Source organism: Sceloporus occidentalis, unplaced genomic scaffold (genome assembly GCF_023333645.1).
Source record: "Sceloporus occidentalis isolate IW3139 unplaced genomic scaffold, rSceOcc1.0.p SCAF_54, whole genome shotgun sequence".
Classification (NCBI taxonomy): domain Eukaryota; kingdom Metazoa; phylum Chordata; class Lepidosauria; order Squamata; family Phrynosomatidae; genus Sceloporus; species Sceloporus occidentalis.
This window is the reverse complement of record NW_028317034.1, coordinates 1,354,799-1,380,164: the sequence shown is the minus strand read 5'-3', so window position 1 is coordinate 1,380,164 and position 25,366 is coordinate 1,354,799. Positions and strand designations below refer to the sequence as shown.

At 40.9% G+C, this 25,366-nt stretch overlaps 2 protein-coding genes across 2 annotated transcripts in view; both read right to left on the bottom strand.

The window, feature by feature from the left end:
• Nucleotides 1-1,772: 1,772 nt before the first annotated feature.
• On the bottom strand, nt 1,773-7,740 carry LOC149288015 (general transcription factor IIH subunit 5-like). Its single transcript, XM_089492214.1, has 2 exons — nt 7,706-7,740; nt 1,773-1,953 (listed from the first exon to the last, which is right to left on the bottom strand). Exons 1-2 carry the CDS (start codon nt 7,738-7,740, stop codon nt 1,773-1,775), a joined length of 216 nt encoding a protein of 71 aa, XP_089348340.1.
• A 7,469-nt stretch (nt 7,741-15,209) lies between these two features.
• LOC149288014 (polyphosphatidylinositol phosphatase SYNJ2-like) overlaps nt 15,210-25,366 on the bottom strand; it is a 45,359-nt gene continuing 35,202 nt past the window's right edge. Inside the window, exons 18-27 of the mRNA XM_089492155.1 lie at nt 24,591-24,708; nt 23,912-24,130; nt 23,578-23,656; nt 23,120-23,288; nt 22,655-22,822; nt 21,299-21,421; nt 20,839-20,903; nt 18,299-18,407; nt 17,007-17,206; nt 15,210-16,304 (exon numbers count right to left, since the gene is read on the bottom strand). Of these exons, the coding sequence (XP_089348281.1) occupies nt 15,210-16,304; nt 17,007-17,206; nt 18,299-18,407; nt 20,839-20,903; nt 21,299-21,421; nt 22,655-22,822; nt 23,120-23,288; nt 23,578-23,656; nt 23,912-24,130; nt 24,591-24,708 (2,345 nt within the window). The remainder of the gene's footprint in view (nt 16,305-17,006; nt 17,207-18,298; nt 18,408-20,838; nt 20,904-21,298; nt 21,422-22,654; nt 22,823-23,119; nt 23,289-23,577; nt 23,657-23,911; nt 24,131-24,590; nt 24,709-25,366) is intronic.

The following is a 25,366-nucleotide window of genomic DNA, read 5'->3' as shown; positions in this document are numbered from 1 at the left end:
ACCAACTACTTATTCCCCAATCCCCAGAAGAAATTTTCAGGGAACTTTGCATTTCAAGTACTTCTTTCCTAATCTCACTAACCGCTAGAGTAACATTTTTAGAGACGTCTGGAACATAAGTGCAACATTCAGAGCCCACTAATGAGCACACGCCCCCTTTAATTGCTAAAATAAAATCAAGAGCCATACGGTTCTGTAAGGCAACTAATCGTAGGGCTTGCATTTCTGCTGTAATGCTTGTGAGAGCGTTTTCTGTTTGATTGGCCACAGTTTCTAACATGATGGTTAAAGCTCTAATTCTTCCCCAGTTATCATAGACACCAGTGGAAGGAATTATTATATTTATAAAATTGTCCCAGCTACCCATAATCTCTGAGAAGGTGGGTCCATTTTTATGGTGCCTTTTAGATCTATGAAGCCCAAATGTGACTGTTGGTCTTTCTTTAGTATGTCTTATTGCAGGGAGTATGTAGGCCAAATAACATGATCCTTGCCAATTCTCAGGTAATCTAGGATACGCATAATTCCCACACACCCAATAAGACCCATTTAATGTCACATAAATATGTGCTTTATTACAATTTACCCATACCCAAACATCTTCTTCCCATGTAATGTTAACTAGATGTACAATGACACCTGATTCCTGCATAGCAGGGGGACTTGAACAATTACATGTAAGAGTCTTATGACACTTACTAGTTCCTACAAAAATACCTCCCTCAACATTTGTTCGTTCTAAACATAAACCCCCAATGGTCTGAATTACTGTTATTCTTGGTGCATTTGCTTCAAGTCTCTTTGAAGAATTATAGGGCCGAACATATCCTGCCGACTACGCCAAAAACTGTTGTGGAAATCAAACGTTGTGCTGACCACCAGACTTCTTTGAATGCATAAAAGTTTATTCCGGATACAAGCAGCTGCAGGGAGATCTGCACAAAAGCAGGCAAATCTAACAGCTTTACATTTTCACACACTATATATACATTGAAAACAAAAGAAATAAGTAAACTCCTACAAAAGGGCTGGCACACTTGTAATATCTCTGGGTTTACCATAAAAGGCAAAAGCCTAACCTTCATATCATTAATATGTATGATATGGGTGGGGTTTCAGTTAATTAAAGCAGACATCCTGTGCCCGGAAGTTGACCCTGAGCCTACACTTATGGTCCAGTTTCTCACCAGCTGTGTAATTTGACCTATGCCCTCAACCATAAATATCCTGTTCCTAAACAGAACAATACTACCTCCCAGTGCATCAGACTCTTATCACCAAATAGCAGAAACAGTTAACCTCTTCCTACCCACTCTCCACATCCTAAGATTCCACACTACTATATGATTTTAAAGGTACCATTGATTCATTTTAGTGTTTTTGTAATTTTACAAGTCAATTTATTTTGCAGATGAAAGAAAATGGGCGTATTTAAATACGTCACTACTTTTTTTTTTTTTATATTTTACAGACAAACCACCAAAACACACAAAAAATAAACTGACAACATCACAGAGTACATTTTATTGATGTATTAAAGAACCAATAAGACAAATGGACCATTTAAGTCAAAGTATGTCACACTTTCCACTTGAGTTTGTAGTTAAATGATTGTAAAGGAATAAAAAAAAAAACAGCAGAGGTAATAACATGGAAAGGGGTTTTGCAATACTCAAGCACACATAATCTGAAACCTAACACAATGTCCATGTATAGATTCCAAATGAACAAAGTTTCTGAAATATTCCAGGGTCTCGTAAATTCCAGTAGCTTTACTTCTGTGTAATGGGAAAAGAATTCTGGTCCATCAACTCCCCAACCTTTTCTTGGAGGACAGCAACCAGTTCCGCTAAGACAAACACATGAGTATCATCCAAGTCCTGTATAATGAACTTCTTTCCTAAAGCATTGGTCTCATCCAAATAGAGAAGAAACTGCTTCATAGCTGGATCACTGTAAAGAAAAGAACGCAATGCACTGGTGACAAAGTGTATGAAATTATACATGTGGACAATTAAAGTTCTCTTTAATGATCTCGGGCACTACTGCTTGGCTACATGCAGGCCAGAAGCTCTGCTAGATACAGTGTACAGAATTAGACATGCCATAGGGACTGATCTGAGAATTACCCTTATTGGTTTATAACGCTAATGTTCATTTATGGCTTACAAAACTAAAGCGGTAGACGATATTGAAAAACATTTTAATTTATAGTATATCCTGGAGAACTAGAGTGTTCGCCTTTTAAGTAAAACTATTCTGGTAAAGTAGCTTCTCTCCATGGAACATTTTGACAAATTCTCACAAAGCTACAAGAATGAAGGGTGGGTAAGAGAGTGGAAGAAAAAGAGAATGGATGGTGTGGTAAAACCAAGAAGGTACAATGCAAGTTTGTTTAGGTTAGCATTTTTAAGGTGCACGAAATACATTAGATAAATGAATAAACCATTTGGGCAGAGAGTGTAATCAGGAGTCTTTTCAGTTTTATGATATGGATTTGCTAAAGGATTTTTCCTGCCATACAGTGGCAGTACGAACGGGTAAAGCCTCTTCCTGGACAAGAAGACGCTATGGCACAACAAAGGGTTAACAGAGAGGAACCCTCCCCCCTACCCATAAAGCCAGGCTCACCCTGAACGAATCAGTTTCTTCTTGTCCCGTTACAGGGACGGACGGTTCCTACGGGTGGGGATGTTTCCCCGAAGATCTTCAGTCTAGTGAGGCGCACGGGTTGCTACCTGGGGGTCTTCATCCTCCGATTGCTCCCCGGGTGGTGAGCAGAGCGAGGTCCCCTCCGTAGCGTTTGAGTTACGGAGGGGTTTGGACGGATCAGCTTTATTCTTCCAGCTGTGCGCAGTGAGTGGAACGCACGCCCGGGTGGCGTTGCGTTCCACTGAAGATCCGATCGCGCTACTGCGCATGCGCGTATCGGATCTTCTGGAGGGCGCCAAATTCAAACCTTTAAAAGGTTTGAAATCATCCTGTCTGCATGGGCATTGTTCAGCACAGGATACCGTGTCACCAGCCCCCCCCCCCACACGGTTCAGAGGTAAGATTATTTATCTTTTCCTTCATTTTTTCCTCTGCCTCCAGAAGATTATTTGGTTTATACACATACATACATTATATATATTTATTTATTTATAAAATATTTGTTTCTACTCTCACTATTTGTTGTCTTTTGCCAGATGTCTAGTCTGGTTTCTCCAGGGGATAAAGACAAGAAACCTGCTCCCACTCCGAGGAAGGCCACTTTTAAGTCAAAGCATGCAGCTTGCTCTGAGTGTGCTACCCCTCTTCCTGACGGATGCAGGAAAAAGATGTGTAATGCCTGCGCGGCAGAGCAACTTTCTAAAGAAAAGCAGAAAGACTTGCAATCCTTCCTGGGATGGTTCCAAGAAAACCTAGCACAGACCTTTGAGGCTTTTCAGATTTCTGCACCTTAAGCCCAGTCAAAGGTTTCGAGTAGGTCCTCCCACAAACGCAAAAGATCTCGGTCATCTTCCAGATCAGAGCTATCATCTGGTGAAATCTCTCAGTCCTCAAGCTCTACAACTTCGTTCAGTTGAGAGGAGGCGGCCGTTTTTCCTCCCCAAGAACTTCGGAAATTCACCAAAGAGGTGACTCGTATTGTATCGGACGAAGAGGTTAATAAAATTAAGGGCTTTCCTGTTCTTCCCAAGCTGAAGCAACTTATGGAAAGAGAATGGAAATACGCAGGGAAGAGGGTTTTTCTATCCAGGCATTTTAAACATCTTTTCAGGCTCCAGAGTGATGAGCGTTGGGATGAGCTCCCCAAGGTTGACGTCCAAATAGCTCAATTGTCGAAAAAAACCAACCATTCCCATTGGAGGAGTCTCCGGCCTTAAAGACTCGATGGATAGGAGGATTGAAACTTCCTGCAGACTTATATTCCAAGCATCAGGTGCCCAATGCAAAGCTGCTGTAGTCAGTGCAGCGGTCTCCAGGGCTCAAAGCTATTGGTTACAGGCCTTGGAAGAGTGCTTACCGGACGATCAAGACTCCGAAATTTCTCAACTACTAAAGAATTTGAGATTGTCCAATAGTCTTCTTACGGATTCATCTCAGGAAACGGTGAAGATTTCAGCTCGCAATATGGGCTTATCCTCGGTGGCCCGCAGAGTTTATGGTTACGATCCTGGTTGGCAGATACGGCCTCTAAGGCATCACTCTGTGATTTACCCTTTGAAAGGAATAAATTGTTCGGAGCTCCGTTGGACGACTTGATTAAACAAATGTGTTTTGGATCTAAAGAAAGTGAACAGCTGCATACCGTATCGCCACTTCCGGATGGAGAATTTATCTTCGGTCACCCAGTTGCTTCAGCAAGGAGACGTCATGGCAACCTTGGACCTGAAGGACGCATACCTTCACGTTCCAATTGCACAGTCTTCCAGAAGATTTCTGAGGTTTGCAATCCGAATTCGTGGAGTCGTTCATCATTTCCAATTCAAGGCACTCCCGTTCGGTCTATCCTCAGCCCCAAGAATCTTCACAAAGATTTTGTGTCCGTTGACTTCATCGCTGCGGGAAAAGGGAATTTACATAGTTCCCTACCTCGAAGACTGACTCATCAAGGCCGAGTCTCCAAGGAAACTCCGGGCAGACCTGGCCACCACGATGCAGTTTCTGGAAAATCACGGCTGGATTATCAACCGCAAGAAGTCCAACCTCATCCCTTCCACCAGGATCCAGTTCCTTGGCTTAGGAGTGGATTCAATATCTCAACAAAAATCAAGAAGATCAAAAAGGAGATCAGGTCCCTTCAATTACACCCAACTTGCACTATCAGGGAAGCCATTAGCATCCTTGGTCTCCTTACGGCATCCATCCCGGCGGTCAAGTGGGCAAGAGCTCAACTGCGGCCCCTTCAATGGGATATTCTACGGAATTGGTCAAGACAAGAGGAAGACCTGGATCTAGATGTTACGATCGCAAGTCAAGTCTTATCCCACCTTACCTGGTGGAGGACGCCTTTGAATCTTTCTTTTCGTTCCCCCAAATGGGTAATACTTACCACGGATGCTTCCGGCATCGGATGGGGCGCCCATTTAAATTGTCTCTTCCGACAAGGCGTATGGTCTCCAGCAGATTCGCGTCGTTCATCCAATTTTCGGGAATTAAAAGCGGTTCTTCTTGCCCTCATTGCCTTCAGAACCCTGTTGGAGGGTCTGCAGTGAGGATACAGTCGGACAACGCCACGACAGTTGCATACATAAACAGGCAAGGGGGCACTCGGGTAAGGAGCCTTCAGGTTCTGTGCTCTGTTCTGATGAGTTGGGACCAGCAGCATCTGAAAGACATATCAGCTACACACATAAGAGGATGCGACAATACCATTGCGGACGATCTCAGCAGGCTAAGATGGTCACAAGCAGAGTGGTCTTTAACCAAGAGGACCTTCGCCTCCCTGGTGTCAAGATTTGGCCTCCCGGAGATAGATCTGATGGCGTCCAGAAGCAACAGGAAAGTTCCAATTTTTGCCTCTTTCAACAGGCAAGATTCTCCAGATTTCCTGGACGGTCTGTCCACGAAGTGGGATTTCCGTCTGGCTTATGTTTTTCCTCCTGTCGCATTGATTACCCGCGTCCTCCAGAAGATCCGTTCAGACAGAGCACAGGTCTCATCCCATATTGGCCAAACAGCAACCGTGTTGGGAACTGCCTCCTTCAGATCACTTGCTGGACAATGGGGCTCCGCATCTGGATCAGCTCCAGATGTTCAAGTTGACGGCCTGGCTACTGCAAGGATGATTCTGCGGGGTCAAGGTGTTGAGGATGATTTATCTGACTTGCTGTTAAAATCAGTTAGAGGCTCTACTTCAAAGATTTATTTTCGGATCTGGAAGAAGTTCCTTCTCTGGTATGCCTCAAGGGACTTTTCGGTTTTTCCTCCTACAGTCAACTCCATTTTGCTGTTTTTGAAAGATGGATTTTCCGCGGGCCTCAGTGTCTCTACCCTTAAAGGTCAGGTTTCGGCCCTTAGTCATTTTTTTCTGGAAGACCTAGCTTCTCATTTGCTGGTCAGACGATTTTTTAAGGCCATCACCATTCAGCGTCCGCCAAGGAGGGCTCACTTTCCAGCTTGGGATCTTACGGTGGTTCTTCACGCTCTCTGCTTGCCTCCGTTTGAACCCTTGGAGAAGTTCCGTTGAAGATCTTATCGTTTAAGACGGTGTTTTTGGTGGCCAAACGTGTGGGAGAAATCCAAGCCCTTTCTTCCTCGGAGACGTTTACCATCTTCCATCAGGATAAAGTTGTTCTCCACCTTCAGCCTTCCTTTCTGCCGAAGGTCTTATCCAAATCTGCTATAAATCAACCTCTGGTTCTTCCATCATTTTTTCCATCTCCCTCCTCTCTCCGGAAGAAGTCAAATGGCACATGTTAGATGTCAAGAGAGCCCTTGAGTTATATATTTCTAGGACTGCCTCCATCCGTTCCACTGACCAATTGTTCATTTCTTGGTCTGGTCGTTCGGCAGGGAAAGCTGCCTCAAAGGCTTCTCTAGCAAGATGGATCACGGGAACTATTCGTATGGGCTATCAAGTCTCTGACGTTCCTCTTTTGTCTCCTGTCACGGCCCACTCCACCAGGGCTGTGTCTGCTTCATGGGCTGAGAAGGCTTCTGCTTCACCGGAAGATATTTGCAAAGCGGCTACGTGGTCATCATTCAATACCTTTGTTCGTCACTACCGGCTAGACGTCTTCTCATCCTCTGCAGCGGATTTTGGGCATAAGGTGCTCCAGGCAGTTGTTACCTAGGAGTTGGTTGCCCTCCAACTCGTTCGTACTGCCACTGTATGGCAGGAAAAATGGAAATTTTTTACTCACCGTAAATTCCTTTTTCCTTAATACAGTTGCAGTACGGATTTCCCTCCCTAAATAAATTATTTTTTTGCGTTCAGTTTTGGTGTTCTTGTTATTTACTGATTCGTTCAGGGTGAGCCTGGCTTTATGGGTAGGGTTCCTCTCTGTTAACCCTTTGTTGTGCCGTAGCGTCTTCTTGTCCAGGAAGAGGCTTTACCCATTCGTACTGCCACTGTATTAAGGAAAAAGGAATTTACGGTGAGTAAAAAAATTTCAATTTTTCTGAAACCCCTCACATTTTTCATATTACAGGCTATCAAAACCGCAGTAGCTTGGGGGTTTAAAGCTCCTTGGATCGTATCAGCAAACGCAATCAGCTGTATCCGCTCTTAAATGCCCAGTGTGTCTCGTGATACGCAAACCATGAGTAAACCTAGTTTGTTAAATGGAATTTTACACGCAGGCTGTAGGTATTTAACAATGTAGTTTTATATTACCAACAAAACGGCTTCCTCTTCAGTGTTCATTGCGAAATTTAATAATTGCAGAAAAAAAATTAAAAATTGCAAAATACTAAATAATCGTTCTGATGATGAACAGATTATCAACTAAGCATCTCAAACAGGAAAATTTATTATGTCAATTTACACGTTTCAAGGTCTATCAAAAACTGAAACAATCCCATGTGTTTGGAAATGTCATCATCTGTTTTAGTGACGTTGCCTGAGAGGCATAACAATGCAATTACAAGAAGCTTTCTGAAATATACAGCAAATTTAAGATCTGAATATAAATTAAGAAGTGACCCTGCATGAGCTTATCCCTAAGCAATGTCATTTTTACAATTTATAACTTAATCAAGATTATGAATTACTTACCACTCGACAAGGACTCCCTTAAGGACGTTCACCATTTTTACAGACAGCAAGTTCGAGAATCTTTTTTATTTTTGTCCTTTCACAAAGTTACGGACGCCAATGAAAAGCAGCTCTAAAACAAAAAGTACCAGTGGTTATTGAAAGCTATACTTATGGAATATTGGTTTTAAAAAATTTTGACCTTCAAATGCCTTAAGCTGTTTTTGGTTTCCATTTGGTTTTTGTTACACTAATTTCAGTCCTTAAAATGAATTCCCAATTTTGAAATTAAGAAAAAAAGAATTTGTAACAAACGAAAAACACAACATATAATTATCTAGCAAGAGAATGCAAAGAATGACAAATGCAATAATATTTTATCTATGAACACACAAACGATCAACAAAAATGTTTAATTATACTGTTGCCAAGATAAGTCTCTCTGTGATAATATTTCATAAAGAAATTATGAACATTTGGGAAACATACCCATGTTGGATTTCTTAAATCATATTTAAAAAAGCTAATTAACCAAATCAGGTAGACCAGAAATGCAAGTAAGAAAAAAAGAAACACAACTACCACATAAATTGTATATTTAACACAATTAAAATGCAGGGTTCACATGAGGAAGACTTTCAGATTATTACTGCTTGTTAACAGTTTTGCAGTGACAGATATGAGAAGACCATTACATTTACTAATTGCTAGGAACACCAGGGTACAAGAAGAGTGTTAGAACCAACATAAGGCCTTTCCTGTCCATATGACCTACTGGAGATTTAACACAGTGGTTTGCAAACCCAAGGCATCTGGATTTAGATATTCAAATAAATCACCTGTTTTCAGGCACGTATACATAGAGTACCTGGCCGCATTGTAACTCATGGAGATGACTACCACTTAATCAAACCCCTTTAGAGTAAAACTAGAAACAAGTGGGCATTATAAGTTCTGTATAATTTAGGTACTTGTTATTACATTACAAATTTACTATCAGGATTCCAGAAAGGTCACAGCTATGGAGTTGATTTCTAGAGTATATTAAAATGACAAAAGTAGTAAGCTCTACTTACCAAGAATTTCTTTTTTCTTTCCTCATCACTCTCCAGCATTAAACGCCACTCCATCTCCAGACTCAAGTGGGGCAGGAAAAAGCCTTTAAAAGACCTCCCCTTCCTAACACCCCATGTGTAATAGAAAATGCACAGTACAACAAAAACCCCCAATAACAGGACAAAACACTCAAAACAGGACTTATGTTATGAAACATGAATTATCTAGAGATAGGCAAGGAACAAAATCATGTATTTCCTCTTCAATCCTCAACATCACTTATAGTGAGATAAAATAAACAAGGGGGATGGTCATAATTTTGGGTCTGAAGGACATTCCTCCCAATGACTGCTTCTGACATGGATGCCTCTGTAATGTCTATGCAACTCTGCAGATAAGCATCCACTCTTTTCAAATGAGCTATTAGGAAATTCTTCCCCACAACCTATGTAGACCCCAGATATCACTTGCTCACTGCATCCGTCAAGATTGTTTGTCATTTAGTTTCTCCAGAGATGGCTACAAAGATTTAAGTTAAATGTAAGGAGATGTATCCTGCTCTAAGTTAAAAAGCTCTGACTCCGGAGAGGGAGAAGCATTTCTGCTGTCCACGGAGAAGTTTCTGGATTTCTTCAGGGGGGGGGTCCCCTCATTTTTGGAGATTTGTAAAAATGTAGTTAAAATAAAAAATTTATAAGAATCTGAATGCACACGTCTACTTCTGATTATGATGGCTTCCCATCAGAGGATATGGGCTTTCATCAATTCTATACTTCAGCTTCTACCACCTTCTCGTCTTAGAGATGCTCCTACTGAACTGTTTTATGAGCAGACACACTTTCATTGGATTCACCTCTGCCAGTGTCGTAAATCCCTGCAAATTACCAGGCACTCAGTAACTTTCAGAACAAATACTTTATCCAGATAGAGGCCCACAAGCCCTTGCATCAGGCTGCCATGGAAGTCCTGTTCAGAAGTTTGCATTTTTTGGGGGCCTCCAAGCTAGCAAAGGCTTTACATACTTTTGAAGTCTTGTCCACTTGCCGTGAATTTAGGAGAAAATGCAGACAGCTCCTGACCGGCAGAGACCGGTATCAAAACGTCAGAACTTGTCTGACATCTCTCCGTCATGTGCCAAGATGTTCAGAGACACTGGTGTTTTCTCTTGAATGCAAAAGGATACATCTTTTTTGTGCCGGGGGGGGGGGGGGGGGGGAAGGTGTCGGATGTGGTGGTGTTAAAACTTCAGTAGTGTTTTCCAAGAGGATTGCATCTCTGACTTGACCCAAGGACACCAAGACCTTATCTTTGTCTGCAAACCATTTTGCCATTTGGACCAAAGTGGCCTCTGAGATCCTACAGCAGCATGTTTAGTTTCCATGATAACCCAAAGAAGCACATGCTCAAAATATTCTTACAGGGCCTTAAAGAGAGCAAACATGTCCTTAAAGACATAAGCAAGAGCATAAGAACCTGTTCAGCTGCAACTGGAGCCAGTGTTTGTCTGCTCCATAGGGACCATCAGGAGAATTGTGCAATCACAGCCTCAGACAAGATCTTTAGTAGCCAAGCAGCAGAAATACTGCTCAACCACGCTAGAGAGACTCAAAACAATCCCATACAGACTGCAGTGATTGTTGCTGCCCACTCCTGGTCAGCTAGTGTTAGTAAGAATGGTCTAAGGACCAGCACATCAACTCTCAAAGTAGCCCACCCATCCGTAATCATTGAAACACAGAAACCAAAGCCACGTACCCCTCCAAGGAGTACACATGGAACAGGATCAGATGAAACTAAAGGGGTGAACTTTGTCCTTACCAGAATTGTATTGATTATTCCAGCAACCATATAGAACAGTTGTAAAATCATAACATAATTCCCAGGCACAATGTATAGTACATACAAAGTACACACCATGTTTACAATTTGAACCGTATCGGAAAAGGCACATCTTTTACCCCCCCCCCCCCCCCAATCACCAGAAAGAGCTTCTTTATGCTGCCAAGAAAAATGTTCTATTCTCACGCAAGAAACCAGTTAAAGTTTACATTTAAGTTTGTTATAAGTAATAGATTTAAATCATTAAACACAAAATGAACCAATGGCTTGCATATTGTTACTTTGTGTATTACACGCCACCTTAACTGCATTATTTTTAACCTTTACTTCAAAGTAAGGCACGTTCACTTTGAGATGTCAGTCAGCAACAATCTTCTTCAGCTGATGATTTTTTATGATCTTTTACCATGATTTAATTCTACAACCATGGAAAAGAATCACCTATGGAAGCTGGCGTATAACATTGTGCGTCAGTGCAATCCTGAGAAAGCAGAAATGTTTTGCACGTCTTGCAGAATGGAAAGCCTAGAGCACTTTAATTCATACAATAGCTGCGTGGCCCCTTTCATGGTGTCCGCTAAACACATTTAAGCGTTCACATTTATTTAAATAGGAGCCCTTTAACGCTTCAAGCAGCCAATCAGTGGCCACATATGTCGCACCAATGAGGGTGACAGTGAACTTTAATAGGCATTGTTTGTTGCTTGGGCTGTATGGGGCATTAGCCTGCCCCTAGATGAATGCCAAATTTGCAAAGGTTCAGTCTTATTTGCAAATTCCCAATATGTACCTATTAATCCATGAATCATATATAGAATTTGATGGCAAATAAGACTCATTTCACCCATTTGGTCTTCCCATTTTTTTATAAAAACCTCAAACCTTACTTGGTCTTATTCAGAATAATTCAGATTATCCATCCACATTTAAATTCTTTCACGGTATTTTCCCTTACCTAGTCTGCTGGAAGGCCATTCCAATTACCCGTCACCTTCTGTCATAACAGTATCTTCTCATTCAATTAAAAAAGAAATTTAAGATGATACGCCGGGACCCTATGTGTTGCATGACCTAGTGGTAGTAGGGTGGCAGAGATCATATTGTTTAATAGTGAGTGCAAGTTACTGTATGGTGATAGAGTGTGTGAGTATATGGGGTTAGCATGTGTGAGCATTTTTGTACGTGTTACTGCATTGTGTTAGAGTGTCAGGGATGTTGTACAAAGGTGCGTGGGTGCTAGAGCACGTTAGTATAGGGTTTTTTGGTACGGATGCAGAAATACTACATCGTTGGACCACAAACCCTAGGCTCACACCTGGCAACACGCACGGCTTTAACCATTAATACTACCAAACAAAAGCATACTTGCACACATTGATAATCCAAAAAGCTACTTCTTGGTAAAAGCACCTAAACGTTTGTTTCAAAAACACAGCACTAATTTTTACCACAAAAACAGAAATGAATAATATACACGAAACACCAGCGGCATCAGAACCGCATAGAGAAAAGAAAACAAAAAAAGTTTTTACCCAACGATCTTAGCTAGTAAAGCATGCCATGGAAGCCCTGATCCGGACCTAAAACCAAACTCTGCACCCTACCCAGTCCTGTTCACCACACATTTCACTGCAGAGAAAGCCCATAAGCAAAGGATCCAGTCAGGATGTAAATGTAACTTTAAGGCACAGAGAAATAAAATGCTAGTAGAAGCCTAAAAGGCAGTAGGCAAGGACTTCTATTAATAACTCGCCTCTATGGGTTGCCCCATTATAAAAGCAATCCCTAGAACCACAGCGTAGCAACTCATCTAGAACAACAATACGGGCAATGCTGGGGATCGTGCACTCGGTACTCTACACAACGCACTGGCAGCCTGGAACTTCCATGACAAGTCAAGCGATTGCTTATTTTTAGTGAGAAAAGGTTGGCATTGGTTAGTAGAACAGATATATAGGTACTCATTATTAGGACCACACATCTGATGGCTCGGCATTTCACGGGTTAAAATAACTTTTATGCTGTTAAGTGTTTTATTACGGTAGCAGGCTCAATTCAACTTCAGTAACTGTTCCGGTATAAAAGTGAAAGGTCCTTACATGCCACTGACCCTCAGAAAAGGCATTACCAGTAAATGCCGTTTGCAGCAGTTTACACAGTTAAATAAAAAGGATACTTACCGGTTACGCTGATTCGAGCAGGACAGGTCCAGCTTTAAGTGCGTAAACCGAACGGCATCAGAAGTGTGCGCATGCGCTTTTTAATAAACAGCCGTACGCTTGTGCGAGCGCCATACTGATCGCGCGTGCGCACAACGGGTTAGGGAAAGGGGCAAGGAGGAAAAAAACACGGTATGAGCACACGCATGCGCTCTCGTCTATGTATGTTACACATTCGTCAGTCTGAAAGACACGCTTTGCAGTGAGCGCATGCGTCAAGTTTACGCTCCTTTACATCTTTGTAAAACGGATAATCGTGTTATTTCTGTTTACATACATATATATATGTGTGTGTGTGTGTGTGTATATATATATATATATATATAGTATATGTGTGTGTATATATATATAGTATATGTGTGTGTGTATATATATATATCTATATACACACACTCACCTACATATGCACGCATACATATGAAAAGTCCCTTGTACATGTGTGCATGTATTTACATTATGTGTGTTGCGTATGCATGAGCTTAGCTGCTATAGTTGTGTATTTTATAAAGGGGGGGTTGTTGTAGCCTCTCGTATCCTTTATATCATCGCAATTGTGGTCACGAACATCCAATGGTAGCAATCACGTGGCCTTTGAGATCAGCTCAGAGACGGGAGGCAAAAACGTGACTGCTGTGTGACACCAGTGTTTGGCACAAAACACATCAGATGGCAGTCTAGTTTTGTCTCCTGTCTTGACTCTTGTAGCCTGCCCCCCCCCTTCTGACAGTGAGTGATGTTACAGTTAACCCCTTCTGTGCATCCATGTATGTGATACATCGTTGGTGTGATTGACCACAGGAGTACAGGGTTGGACTGTGCATGGTGGCTCTGGCACATCTAGGCCAGTGGCATCCTGAGGATGTAAGCAGTGGCGGAACTACCGGGGTCGCAACTGCGACCGGGCCCTGGAGTTCTGCCAGTCAGGGGGGGCCCAAGGGGTGCTGAAAACGACCGCTCGGCAACTCTTGGGCCCCCCTGACAGAAATCCAGGATGCCGCTGCTCCCGCCGTCGCCGCCTGCCTCAGCGCTGCCCAGAGTGCAGTGTTGGGAGCGTGAGGCGTTTGTCTCGGGTGCCGGCGCTCAGAAGTGAAGCGCCGGCACCCGAGACAAACGCCTCACGCTCCCAACACAGGAGTTGACGGTAAGTGACCTACAAAGGGGGGGTAGGTAGATCGTGAGAAGGGGGGTAGGGAGGGAGAGGGTAGATTGTGAGAAGGTGGGTTAGGGAGGGAGAGGGTAGATTGTGAGAAGGTGGGTTAGGGAGGGAGAGGGGAGATTGTGAGAAGGTGGGTTAGGGAGGGAGAGGGGAGATTGTGAGAAGGTGGGTTAGGGAGGGAGAGGGTAGATTGTGAGAAGGGGGTAGGGAAGGAGAGGGTAGATTGTGAGAAGGGGGGAGGGAGAGGGGAGATTGTGAGAAGGTGGGGTAGGGAGGGAGAGGGGAGATTGTGAGAAGGTGGGGTAGGGAGGGAGAGGGGAGATAGTGAGAAAGGGATAGATGGGTTGGGGGTGAGGGGCCCTTAACAGATTCTCGCACCGGGGCCCTGAGGTTTCTAGTTACACCCCTGGATGTAAGGCTACATTTTTATGTTCACTTAGAATGCGACTGGGCGTATCCAGCTAGTGGGCGCACGCTGCAGTACCCGATCTGCCACTGGGTATTTGCCCAGTATGCCAGATGGCCAGCTCTTGCGTAGCTGCATTGAAGGACCCTGTCCGCAAGACAATGTCGGTTGCCAGTTGGTTCCTCACAGCAGTGTTGTTTCATAGAAACATATGGTTCGCATTTGTTTAAATAATGATAGAAGTAATAACATAAGATCAAAGGGTTTATAAAATAATGGGATCTATTTAACAAAAGCAAAATCGAAATTTGACTAAATTAACTAAAGAACAAATAGGGTTGTTGGAAGTATTTTTCTGACTTTTAGTCGTAACATATCAGCAACAATAGTAAGGGTTAATGTATTTAAATGCACAGTAGATATACAGAGAAAAATGTTTCAGAAGGTAGTGTCCGCTTTATGACAGTGTTTGATTTGGGGTTAGCTATCTTATACCCTATCCTTCCATCATCCAAGGTTACAAGACAATTTGGCAACAATAGAGAAAGGCTTTTATTTCATTCTGTAAATGTGATATTTTTAAAGCAAAGAGAAGATTAATTTGTGCTTTATTTTAATGGTTTGGTGTCAGCCTCATATTCTATGTCGGGTGTCTCACAACTGTATACCTTTTTGAATATGAATTAACGACTCGGTCCTTTTTGAACTGGTGCTCTTGTAATAGTCACTAGAGCATTTTGCTTATTTGTTCTGACAGAGGAGTGTACGTCATCTTTCATCAGAAACAGGATGTGGAATGATATAAGCATTTTCTCTGTAAATGCACAAATAATGGCAGAGCATGAATAGTCACCAAGGTGACTCCCAGTTCTCTTTTGAAATAATTTTTTTGCCATTTTCTCCATCAGGTTTCTTTAACCAGTCGTCAATAAACTGTTCGTTGGACGAATCATCTGCGGAGCAAAGAAATATCCCATCTGCACTTAAATCTAACAAATCCAATCCATCAGAAGGCCGGCCTTCTTGTAAATCAACAGACTGAGATATGTGAGTAAAAGAGATATCATTCTCCTGCGTCCTTGTAATGGAGCTAGTTGTATTTTCAATACACCCGCTAACTAATGACGCTCCGCTGGGACTATTGTTATTATTGCTGTTTAAAGTCACGTCACCGCAAAATAGGCCGTTGTTGCTTTGTAAAACCTGTAGGTGAAAAGCAGCGGGAGCCGACTTCTTTCTCCGTGGTGGGACAGTTGGAGCAAAGCTGTTATTGTTGGACATCTCATCACAAGTGTGGTTAGTTTGAGTAGTAGATGGTAACTTATCACTCGGTTTGCTTTGAGATTTTGCAGTCTGAGAGGGAAGAAGAGTTCTTGGTTTTGGTACAGGACGTATGTTTGCCGGATTACCAGATTCCACAAAGTCCACCCTTAGGTCTTGTTTGAGGACTGTTATAGACAATGATCCATCTGTAGAGCAGCTGATATCTGATGAGGAAGGTGTAGGTACCATTTCAAAGTTAATTAGGTCAACAGCAACATCTGATTTAGGTGCAGATATTACTTCAAGCGGACTTCCAGAATCCATTATATTTGCATCAAGTTGTGCTTTATGGCTTGAGGGTACCTTTACATGGATTACAGGATTTCCAGTTGTAACAAATGGCTCCAGGTTAGTTTCTGCAGGGATTATGTCAGGTTTTCCAAAATCAATCCCACATTCATTAAGGTCTTGTTTAGGACTAATGTTTGTAGGCATTTCAGAGTTGATTGCATTCAAACAAGGGTCGAGTTTTGGACCTAGAGGGACTCTAGGCGGAGGTCTTGAAGATATTACACTGGTCATGCTGTCCACATGAGGCTGTGGTTTTGGAGAACCTTGTGAACTACTTATGGCATCTGAACATTTGTCTTCATCACCTTTGTTCTGTTGTACTTTAAAAGACTTAAAAGAGAGAGACAAAATTAATGTATACAATTGGTTTAAGTACTGTAACTATTATAAACATTTGTGAACCTGCACAACTAGACTGGTAGCAGAAAGGGGGAGGTCATTTTAAACAGATCTCTGGCCAAACCTCACCAAGAGTACAATGTACAATATATATATATATATATATATATATTTAGATAGATAGATAGATATGATCTGAGCTATCTCTGGAGAGAGAGCTCAGAGAATGGCTTCCAACTAGAAAACAATCTTGTATTGTTTGGAGGAAAGAAATAATGCGGCACATTGTGAGACATTTGAAAATTCTAGCAGAAGTAATATTAATAAATAGTATATCACGTATAAGACTATCCTTAACATAAAACAACACGGACCAAATAAGGATTGGTTTTCACAGCAAGAAAAAACAGGTCAGGCTAAATGATTCCCACGTGCTGTCAAATTCTATGTTTCTATAAAGTACACAAAATAAACAAGGTAGTAACATTGTTATCTTGTTCAATAAGGATTATAACCAATATCTGTACCAATTTATAGTAACATATAGAATTGATAGAGACCCCATAAAGAGGTGTCCTTTTTTTCTGAGCTTAATTACAATAGCGTGGACGACCCAAGTCAAAAATATAATTATATATGTATGATATGAACGATATCCAATATAAACTGAATACTAAGAAACACTTGTATTACAGGTTCTGACTTGACTCCAGATCTCTTCAAAGCAACTGGCTTATGAGATGGGACCTTAGGTGGTGGTCTGTGTGGCACCAGCACTGGTTCTCTATCCAGGAAATGTGCACTTGATGCCTTTACAGACACAGACTTTGGTTCTGTCTTTGGAAAACTCTGATTGCGGCACAGACTTATTTTGGGTTGCTCATTTAGTTTCTCTGAAATTCAGAAAGACATAAACAATAAATTAGCAACGGTTTAATAAAGCGGGTATGATGTCATGAAATGCATGATGGCAGAAACAGAACTTTTTGTACTTATACATACTTGAACTTGTATATACTGCCTTTACGGGTATAGTGACAGACCAGACCTGTGGCAGTTCTTGGTCACTAAACCTTTCGACAGGACCACTCTGTCTTTAACATATATTTCAAATAGAGTTGCTTGGCCGACTTAATAAAATAAATGAGTATTACATCTTCACATTTATTATCTTCTTATACTAAACTACACTGATTAAAACAAAGTTTTCTTAGAGTATAGAAATCTCTTCTTATGAAAATGGCATCCAAAGAACGAGAAATGTTGCATTTCTCTGCATTAAAAGTACACACTTAAACATGCTTTGATACTTCCAAGACCGGACAGTCACCACACACCCAAAATATATATTTTGTCCATTTTTAATGATTTTTACTGCATGCACACATCAGTGCAGGCATTCTTTATTTAGTAGAGTTAAATAAATTAGCATTTTGTCTCATTTAACTCCTCCCCAGCTGGCTCTACTGAAAGAAAAAATACATCTATACGCTTGCACATGTTCATTGGTACTCCCACTGAAATCAACAGGAATAGTAGGAGCCTTTCACACTATATATAGCAGCTAATCACGCTATATTATGTACCGTGACCTAAAAGGGCTGTGAGCGCAATCTATATGTATGCGCAAATTTACTACGTGGTTGGAAGCTTTTAAGAAAATTATTTAGTTACTTTTTTTTACTATTTGGTTTGGAATTTATAGGGAAATTAACAAAGGGGGGGTTATGTTGTGTTTTTTTTTAATTGCTATTATATTTGATGCAAAAGTTGTCTTAAATTAGGTATCTATAAATAGCTAAACTTGTCCTAGGGAAAATATATGTTTCCCTATTTACAGTGTTGGCTGTTTGGAAGGTTGTCACCTAAACGTAATAGGCAAAAATCCCAAAAATGTCCAAGCTGCCAACAGGTAATGTTCCCTGACACCTCAAAGGGTTAAATAGCATTTTTATGATATTGAATTTTAGGACTGATAGTCTCACCTTTGCTGGTATCCATTAGCCACCTAATCGCCTCTTCAGCTTCCTTTGTGGTAGTAGTTTTAATCTGCTTCACATTATAAGGTTTGCTGATGCCAGTTTTTCCTTTGGGCTTTGGATGAGACACAGAGATACACAATTATTTGGGTCTATTCACTAAAAAGTCAAGGCTAGACTTCAGTCACATGCCCTTATATACTTTATTGACTTCTACTCAAGTCAGTGAAGTATGCAATTCACAAAGAAATTTCATACTTTGGACATTCTCTTCACTGCCATTTACAGTTATATGCATATTAACCCCTTGATGACAATTGCCGGTCCGGGCACGTCACGGAAAAACATGTCGTTAACGACAAATGACGTGCCAGGACCGTCATTTGTTAAAACGGGTAAAAAAAACGGCGGTGCTGTAATGCCTCGACCTCGATGCCATGATCGGAATCAGGGGCCGTGTCTGGCCCCTCCCCGGGGCGTCAACATCCGCCATACAATGTATGGCGGCGGACGCCCGTTTTAAAAGCGTTTAGGAGGCGATCAACGATCACCTCCTAAACTTAAATGGTGTCGCTGGAATGCCTCGATCAGGAGGCATCCAGCGACACCAAACAATTACCTCTTGATGGACTGTGACCGCTCCGGAGAGCGGTCACAGCCGCAGCTGCCGGTGATCTTCGCCATCAGCAAGATGGCGGCAGCCCGGGAAAAAAAATAATAAAGATGAAAAGGTTCGCTAGACGGTCTCCTGACCCTCTAGAGAACTGTGGCTCCACTTGCAGGTTGATTACAGGTACTGCATTCAACCATGCAAGTCAATGGAGCCCAGCTTTCTAATCACAGTGTGATTAGAAAAAATAGATTAAAAATAAAATTAATAATAATTAGAAAAAAAATAGTAAAAAACCAGTAAAATGTAAAAATAATTTCCCTCTGATGTCACTATCAGGGGAACCTTCAAGTTGAAAAAAAATGTTAAAAATGTTTTAAAAAAGGCAAAAAAAATTTAAAATATATATATAAAAAATATATTTTTGTGAGCAAGTCCTAAAATTAGCACATTAGCTTAAAACAATTCTCGCATGGAAAGAGTTAAAATACTGGCATATTAAATGCCCATGGGGTGTCTACTTTTAAAAAATGTATGATTTGATGGGGTAAATTGAATTGGCCGGATTCAACAATGTCCCAATTAACACGGGGGGGAAGGATGGCCACACATCTAATTTCCAATTAGAAAAATGCACACGTACCAAATGTGGCCTTTTAGTTCCCCCCAAAAATGACAAACCCATGCATGTGGGGTATCACTGTACTCAGGAGATGTTGCTGAACACATGTCGTGTGACAGCGGCATATACCAGGAGCTGTAAATTCATACATAAAGTAGGTGTGTGTGGGAAAAATACACACACAAAAATACTACTGCAAACTTTGAAAAAATGCTGGTGGTAAAATGTGTGCATGCAAAGAGTTAAAATACCAGCATTTAAAATACCCTGGGGTGTCTAGTTTTCAAAAATATATGGTTTTGTTGGGCACACTGAAATGGCCCGGCTCAAAGATGTACCAAATAGGGCATGGGCAGTGGATCCCCAAAGAAAAGAAAGCCCTTCTTGTCCTGAAAAAAACAATATCTAATGTGTGTGGGTTCAGTAAACGGGAAAGAAGAAAATTACAACTAAACACGAGCAGCGCAGAAATTTTCACGAAGGGTACAAAAAGTAAAATCAGCCTTTGTCACGAAGGGGTTAAAGGCCTAGGTCAGGGGCGTCCAACATGCGGCCCGCGGGACCTCGAGGTGCGGCCCACGTGAGATCAGCAGCCAGGATCACAAGAGCCCTGCTGCTTACTTGTGGGAGGGTCTATTGTACTGGACAGAGGAAGCGGAGTCACGTGAATGTATGTGATATCACATGACTCTGCCCCAGTCCTTCTTCCTCTGTGCAGTACAGGAGAACGCAGAGGGAGGCTGTGAGCAGCATCGAGAGCTGTAGTGCAGGTAAGGGGGTGGGGGAGGGTTTTTGAATGAGTGTGCGTGATTGAGGGAATGAATCTGTGAATGAATGAATTTGTGTGTGTGTGATAGCATGGATGTGTAAGTGCTGGAACCTAGGCATGATGGGACTGTGATTGCTGTTGGCATGATAGGAGTGTGATTGCTAAGTCAGCCAGTACATGCTGAAACCTGGCTAGCTGCCCCCCTTGTGTATTGATGTTGCCAGCAGTATGGGGTCTGCACTTACAGCCACCCTGTACCAGCATGTACTGGCTGACTTGGGATGATAGGAGTGTGATTGCTAACAGCAATCTGCTAACAGCAATCACAGTCTCATCATGCCTAGGTTCCAGCATTTACTGGTTGCCTTGGTATAAAAAGAGTGTTTTTGCTGTTAGCAATCACACTCCTATCATGCCCAGCCAACCAGTACATGCTGGAATTTGGGTATGTCTGAGATTTCCCCCTGGTTTCCAGAAATTATGATAAAATTTGGGTTTTGACTATTTGCACATTTACACAACGTTACAAACACTCTCAGACTTACAGGAAGCTGTGGAGCTCCAGGAAGAAGTTTGGTGGCTTGAGGAACTTGGGATTGAGGATTATTTTCTATTAAAACAAAGAATAATAAATAAACTAAATTCATAGAAAGGCAGATATCAAACTGAAAGTAATTTCTCTGTGTGGACAGAGATGTAACAGTAAACACAGCTTTCCCTAGAGGCAAGTGGTTGCAGCACTTCTCGTATCATGTCCAATTGTTCTTCTTTTTTAACGTTCAGCATCTATTGTTTTCACCAGGCAGCAAAACATATACAGCACCCTAAAAAGAGTTTTAACCGGAGCAAAATATAATCTGTTTTTGAATGAACTTCTTCCCAGAATACCATCATATTTTGGCATGTTCCTGTGAAATTATGTCTAATGACCATCTGGATCAGAGAAATGATCTACCTATATAAACATACACATATACACAGTCCATTCCATTGCATTTTTCTTACTTGGAGGTGGTGGTCTCTGTGGAGGACGAGCACGAGGCACAGACAATGACCTGCTTGGTGATCGAGGGCGAAATTCACTAACAGCCTCCAGTTCTTTCTTTAGGTTCAGGAGGTCTTCATCATCTAGATATTCAGTATAAAGATGAGAATATGAGATGAGAGCATGATTCATTAACTTAGACTTAGTTACCAATTCCACAAAGTAAAAGACTGTAAAATGAGTTACCCACACACACACATTTAAATCATTGGATAGAAAATACATATTTGCGCAGGGTGGCACCACATGCTTTTAAGGGCTACAACTCCTACGGCCCTGGTCATTCTCGTTGAGGGAGATGGGAGATGTAATCCACAAAGCAACTTTTTTCATTTAGAAACATTTAGAAATGTAAATTTGAATAATTATGGTTGTATTTTTACAGTAGGGAGAGTTTGTATGTTATCAAAGATCAAACATGTTCTGTGTGCTGCTCAGCAGATCTCATGTGATGGAACCTACAGCGCCATCACATGGTTGGCAGGAGAAATGCCATTCATGAAAGTTTTACAGCAATTACGTTGTTATTACGGTTTAAGGAATTTAAAGAAACATTTTTTTCCTCATACAGTTGTCCTTTAAGTGAAGGTTGGCAGGAGAGCTTGCAGAATAATCCTACTTTCGACGTCTTGACTTGACTATACATTAAGAAAGTCCATACCCAATAATCTTCTGCTGCAGGAAGTGCTTGGCTGGTACAGTATAATGAGGTTATGCATTATGCAGGATCGGCTCAGTCCTTCTAGAGAACCCCGTCAGAGCTGGCCCTTTATAATCAATAATGAAGTGAGAGAACAAACACCTCTTCTTTCCTTCCAGCTCTCATTCTAGTGAACACTTATTAGATTTTTCCCAAGGTGGTACTTTTAGAAAATGTGTCTCAATAATTCAAAATTCAGTGATATAACGGAACTAAAGCAACATATTTCAAGGGCACATTGAACAAATAACAAATTACCTTCTGCGCATATGCTATAAAAATGCCAGTATTTTGCCAATCTATATGAAAAAAAAAATATTGTTCAACCAAGCCTATGAACTTACTTGGCAATTTTAGGACAGCCTTTGTAAGATACTGTTCTTATCGCTGCCCCATTAGCACACCTGGGAACTCTCTGGATCAAACCTGGGTCCTTGGGTCGCTGGCCATGCCTACATTCCTCCTACTAGCTAATTTAAGGCTATCTGAGCTAGCCACTCATTTACACAAAGCAGCTCCAGCAGAAGAGGGAGAGCTCCAGGTAGTCTTCCCTGGAAATGTCACAGGCATGCCCATTCTAATCACACTAGCCAATAAGCCACCAGTTTATTAGTACCTTTGAATGAATGTGGTTTCTTCACATGAACACTGGCAGTTTTAGTTGAAGAGGTCACTGCTGAAACCAGATGTTCATTTCCCTCTGACAGATCATCAGCTGCTACGAGCCTATCGGTCACTAGATGCTGAGGTACTTGGTAATCTGAGTCATCATCCATTAATTCACCTGCAAGAAAACACTTTTTATTCTTAATGAACATCATATTAACGCAGACCTAGAATATCTCAGAAGAATGTCTTAATAAAAGGATTATTGGAGAGTAGACAATAAAACCATTTTCCACACAGTGGTAAAATAGTGACACAGTAACCACAGATTATAAAAACACGCAAACTGGCATGAGCACCAATCAGTATTCATAAAATGTAATGACATCATGAAAATAAATGTATTTTTGTGAAAAATCTTCAGGATGAACTTTTAATTGCAATATCATGCAACCTTCGCAATTATCTCACTGACCTTCAGAGTCATAATCTATATTAGAAAAATCAAAGTTTTCCTCCAGCAGACAAGAATTAGCATTTGGTGACATTGGGGCAATACTGTCTCTATTCCGAGCAATTTCTTCTTGAAGACCTTTCAGCCAATCCTCAGTTTTAGGTTGTATTTTAACACATTTTCCTTTTACCTAAAATAAGAAGAAAATTTAAGAAATTAATGAGGACACATCATTTTCCTAAAGCACAAAATCTCTTTATTTTCCCGTTAGCATCAACAATTTACTCTGTAATATTACCGGAGCATTATTATTGCGGGGGTACATATAGCGGTAACACAGCTGATACGATTCATCCTTGTTGTGCAGAGATATATGTTCCCAAGGGTTCCATCAACTTTTTAATACATCTTACAGAAAAACATGCCTGAATGTCATGAATTACAGTGTAACAATTCATATAAGCCAAATGTAAATTTACCTTCATGCCATCCAGATCAAGAACACTCAATGCTGTCCTACTATCTGCAAACGTGACTATCATCTGTCCTCTTATTAATCTATAATAGAAACCAGAAACACAGTGAGTTTCACCAACAATCCTTGAAATTTGTGTACTGTGACGTTAAACATATTCCCAGGCTTTGTGGGTAGGTGAGTGAGGTGTGTATTAAGCAGAATAACATGACCTGCATACACATTTTCCTGCAACTTTAGGCATAAATGCAACAAGTATCTATTGTATCCAATATTTGTTTGGGCTAATTTTACTCAATCAATACAATTGTATACTTTTACTGCTCAACACAACTCACCGGACAAGGACTACAATGCCATAGTTCTGAAATGTCTCCACCAATTCAGCACTAATGTCTTCAGGAAACTCTGCCTTTTCTTCAGGTGTTGGGGAAATTATATGAACCTCCACTGTGGCATCCAAAGGGCCCTGAGACGTGGTTATTTCTTGGAAAATTCTCTCTCTGGAAATAACGTCGACCTCTTGGACTTCTACTTCCACAATAGCAAGCACAGGCCTGTTTTAGATAAGCATAGTTGGGAGACAGAGAAGCTTATGATTTTGCCCACTCCAATTAAAAAAATGTCTTACATTCATTAATCAGTGGCAGTCTCCCGTATATTTCTTTATATAATAATATATAGTTACCTTTTGTTACATTAACACAAAAGTTTCGATGTAAAACAAAATGGGCTATTTATTAATAGAAGTTGATATGAAAAAGATACATTTTGATAATGATGTTTATAATAAAGCACTGTTTTTGACAAAAAGTTACTATAAAAGTTATAGGTGATATCCTTAGCTTTGGCTTTCTGTCTATCGCTCCATTAGTAATGATGTATGAGCCATGTTATGTCTTTATGCAATATGCATTACCCTATCAGAGAGGCACATGATGAATAGCCATGCCTTTATATTGCTCACAATATAACCGTGATTCATGAACACATAGATGTTTATGTCACGCAGAGTACCTGTGGTCAGAAGATGGAAGTTCCGCTCTGCCATAATACATCAGAGCTCCTGGGGTCCACATATGCCTTGGTCTGGTATTGATGTCCACATCGCTGTCTAGAAGATTAATGTCTCTGGCTTCATGTGGGTTTCGAACACAATGCAATAGAAGATATTAGAACGTGATGTTAATGTAAATTATAAATTACCGGTATATTTAATTGACAATCATTATGTAAGGAAATATGATACTAACACAGGTATGACAACACAGAAGCTGTAGGTCAGAAGGTAAGGATTAAAGTAACAATGTCATTTAAAGCGCCAGTAATTCCCCTACCACCCGGTTGCACATACATTAACCAAAGCCTTTTATAATTTCATTCTAAAGCCAACAAATTCCATTGCAAACTTCATTGAGGGATAATGGAGCCGGCAATATAATAACTCAAAATCTGAACATTTGATATACAACATGGTTCATCAGTGCAAGATTCAATTATTGAGCATCTCAGATGTGAGAAGTCTCCCTTAAAAGTTACTTTTTTCAGGACTTCAGAATCTTAGCACCATATTAAGGAATAATTCTGGATAATCGGCTATCAATAGTTATTTATGTCATCTGCATTTGATTTTCTATTTTACTGAAACCATGTCCTTTTTCCCCATTTAAAAGTGAAGTCCTATGGAAAAATAGTTTGCATTCAGCATTAGTGTGCTGCATAAAGTCATATATTTAGCATCAAAGAAAAGAGGTGTTTATTTCATGTGATTCCAATAAACTTTTTTTTAATCT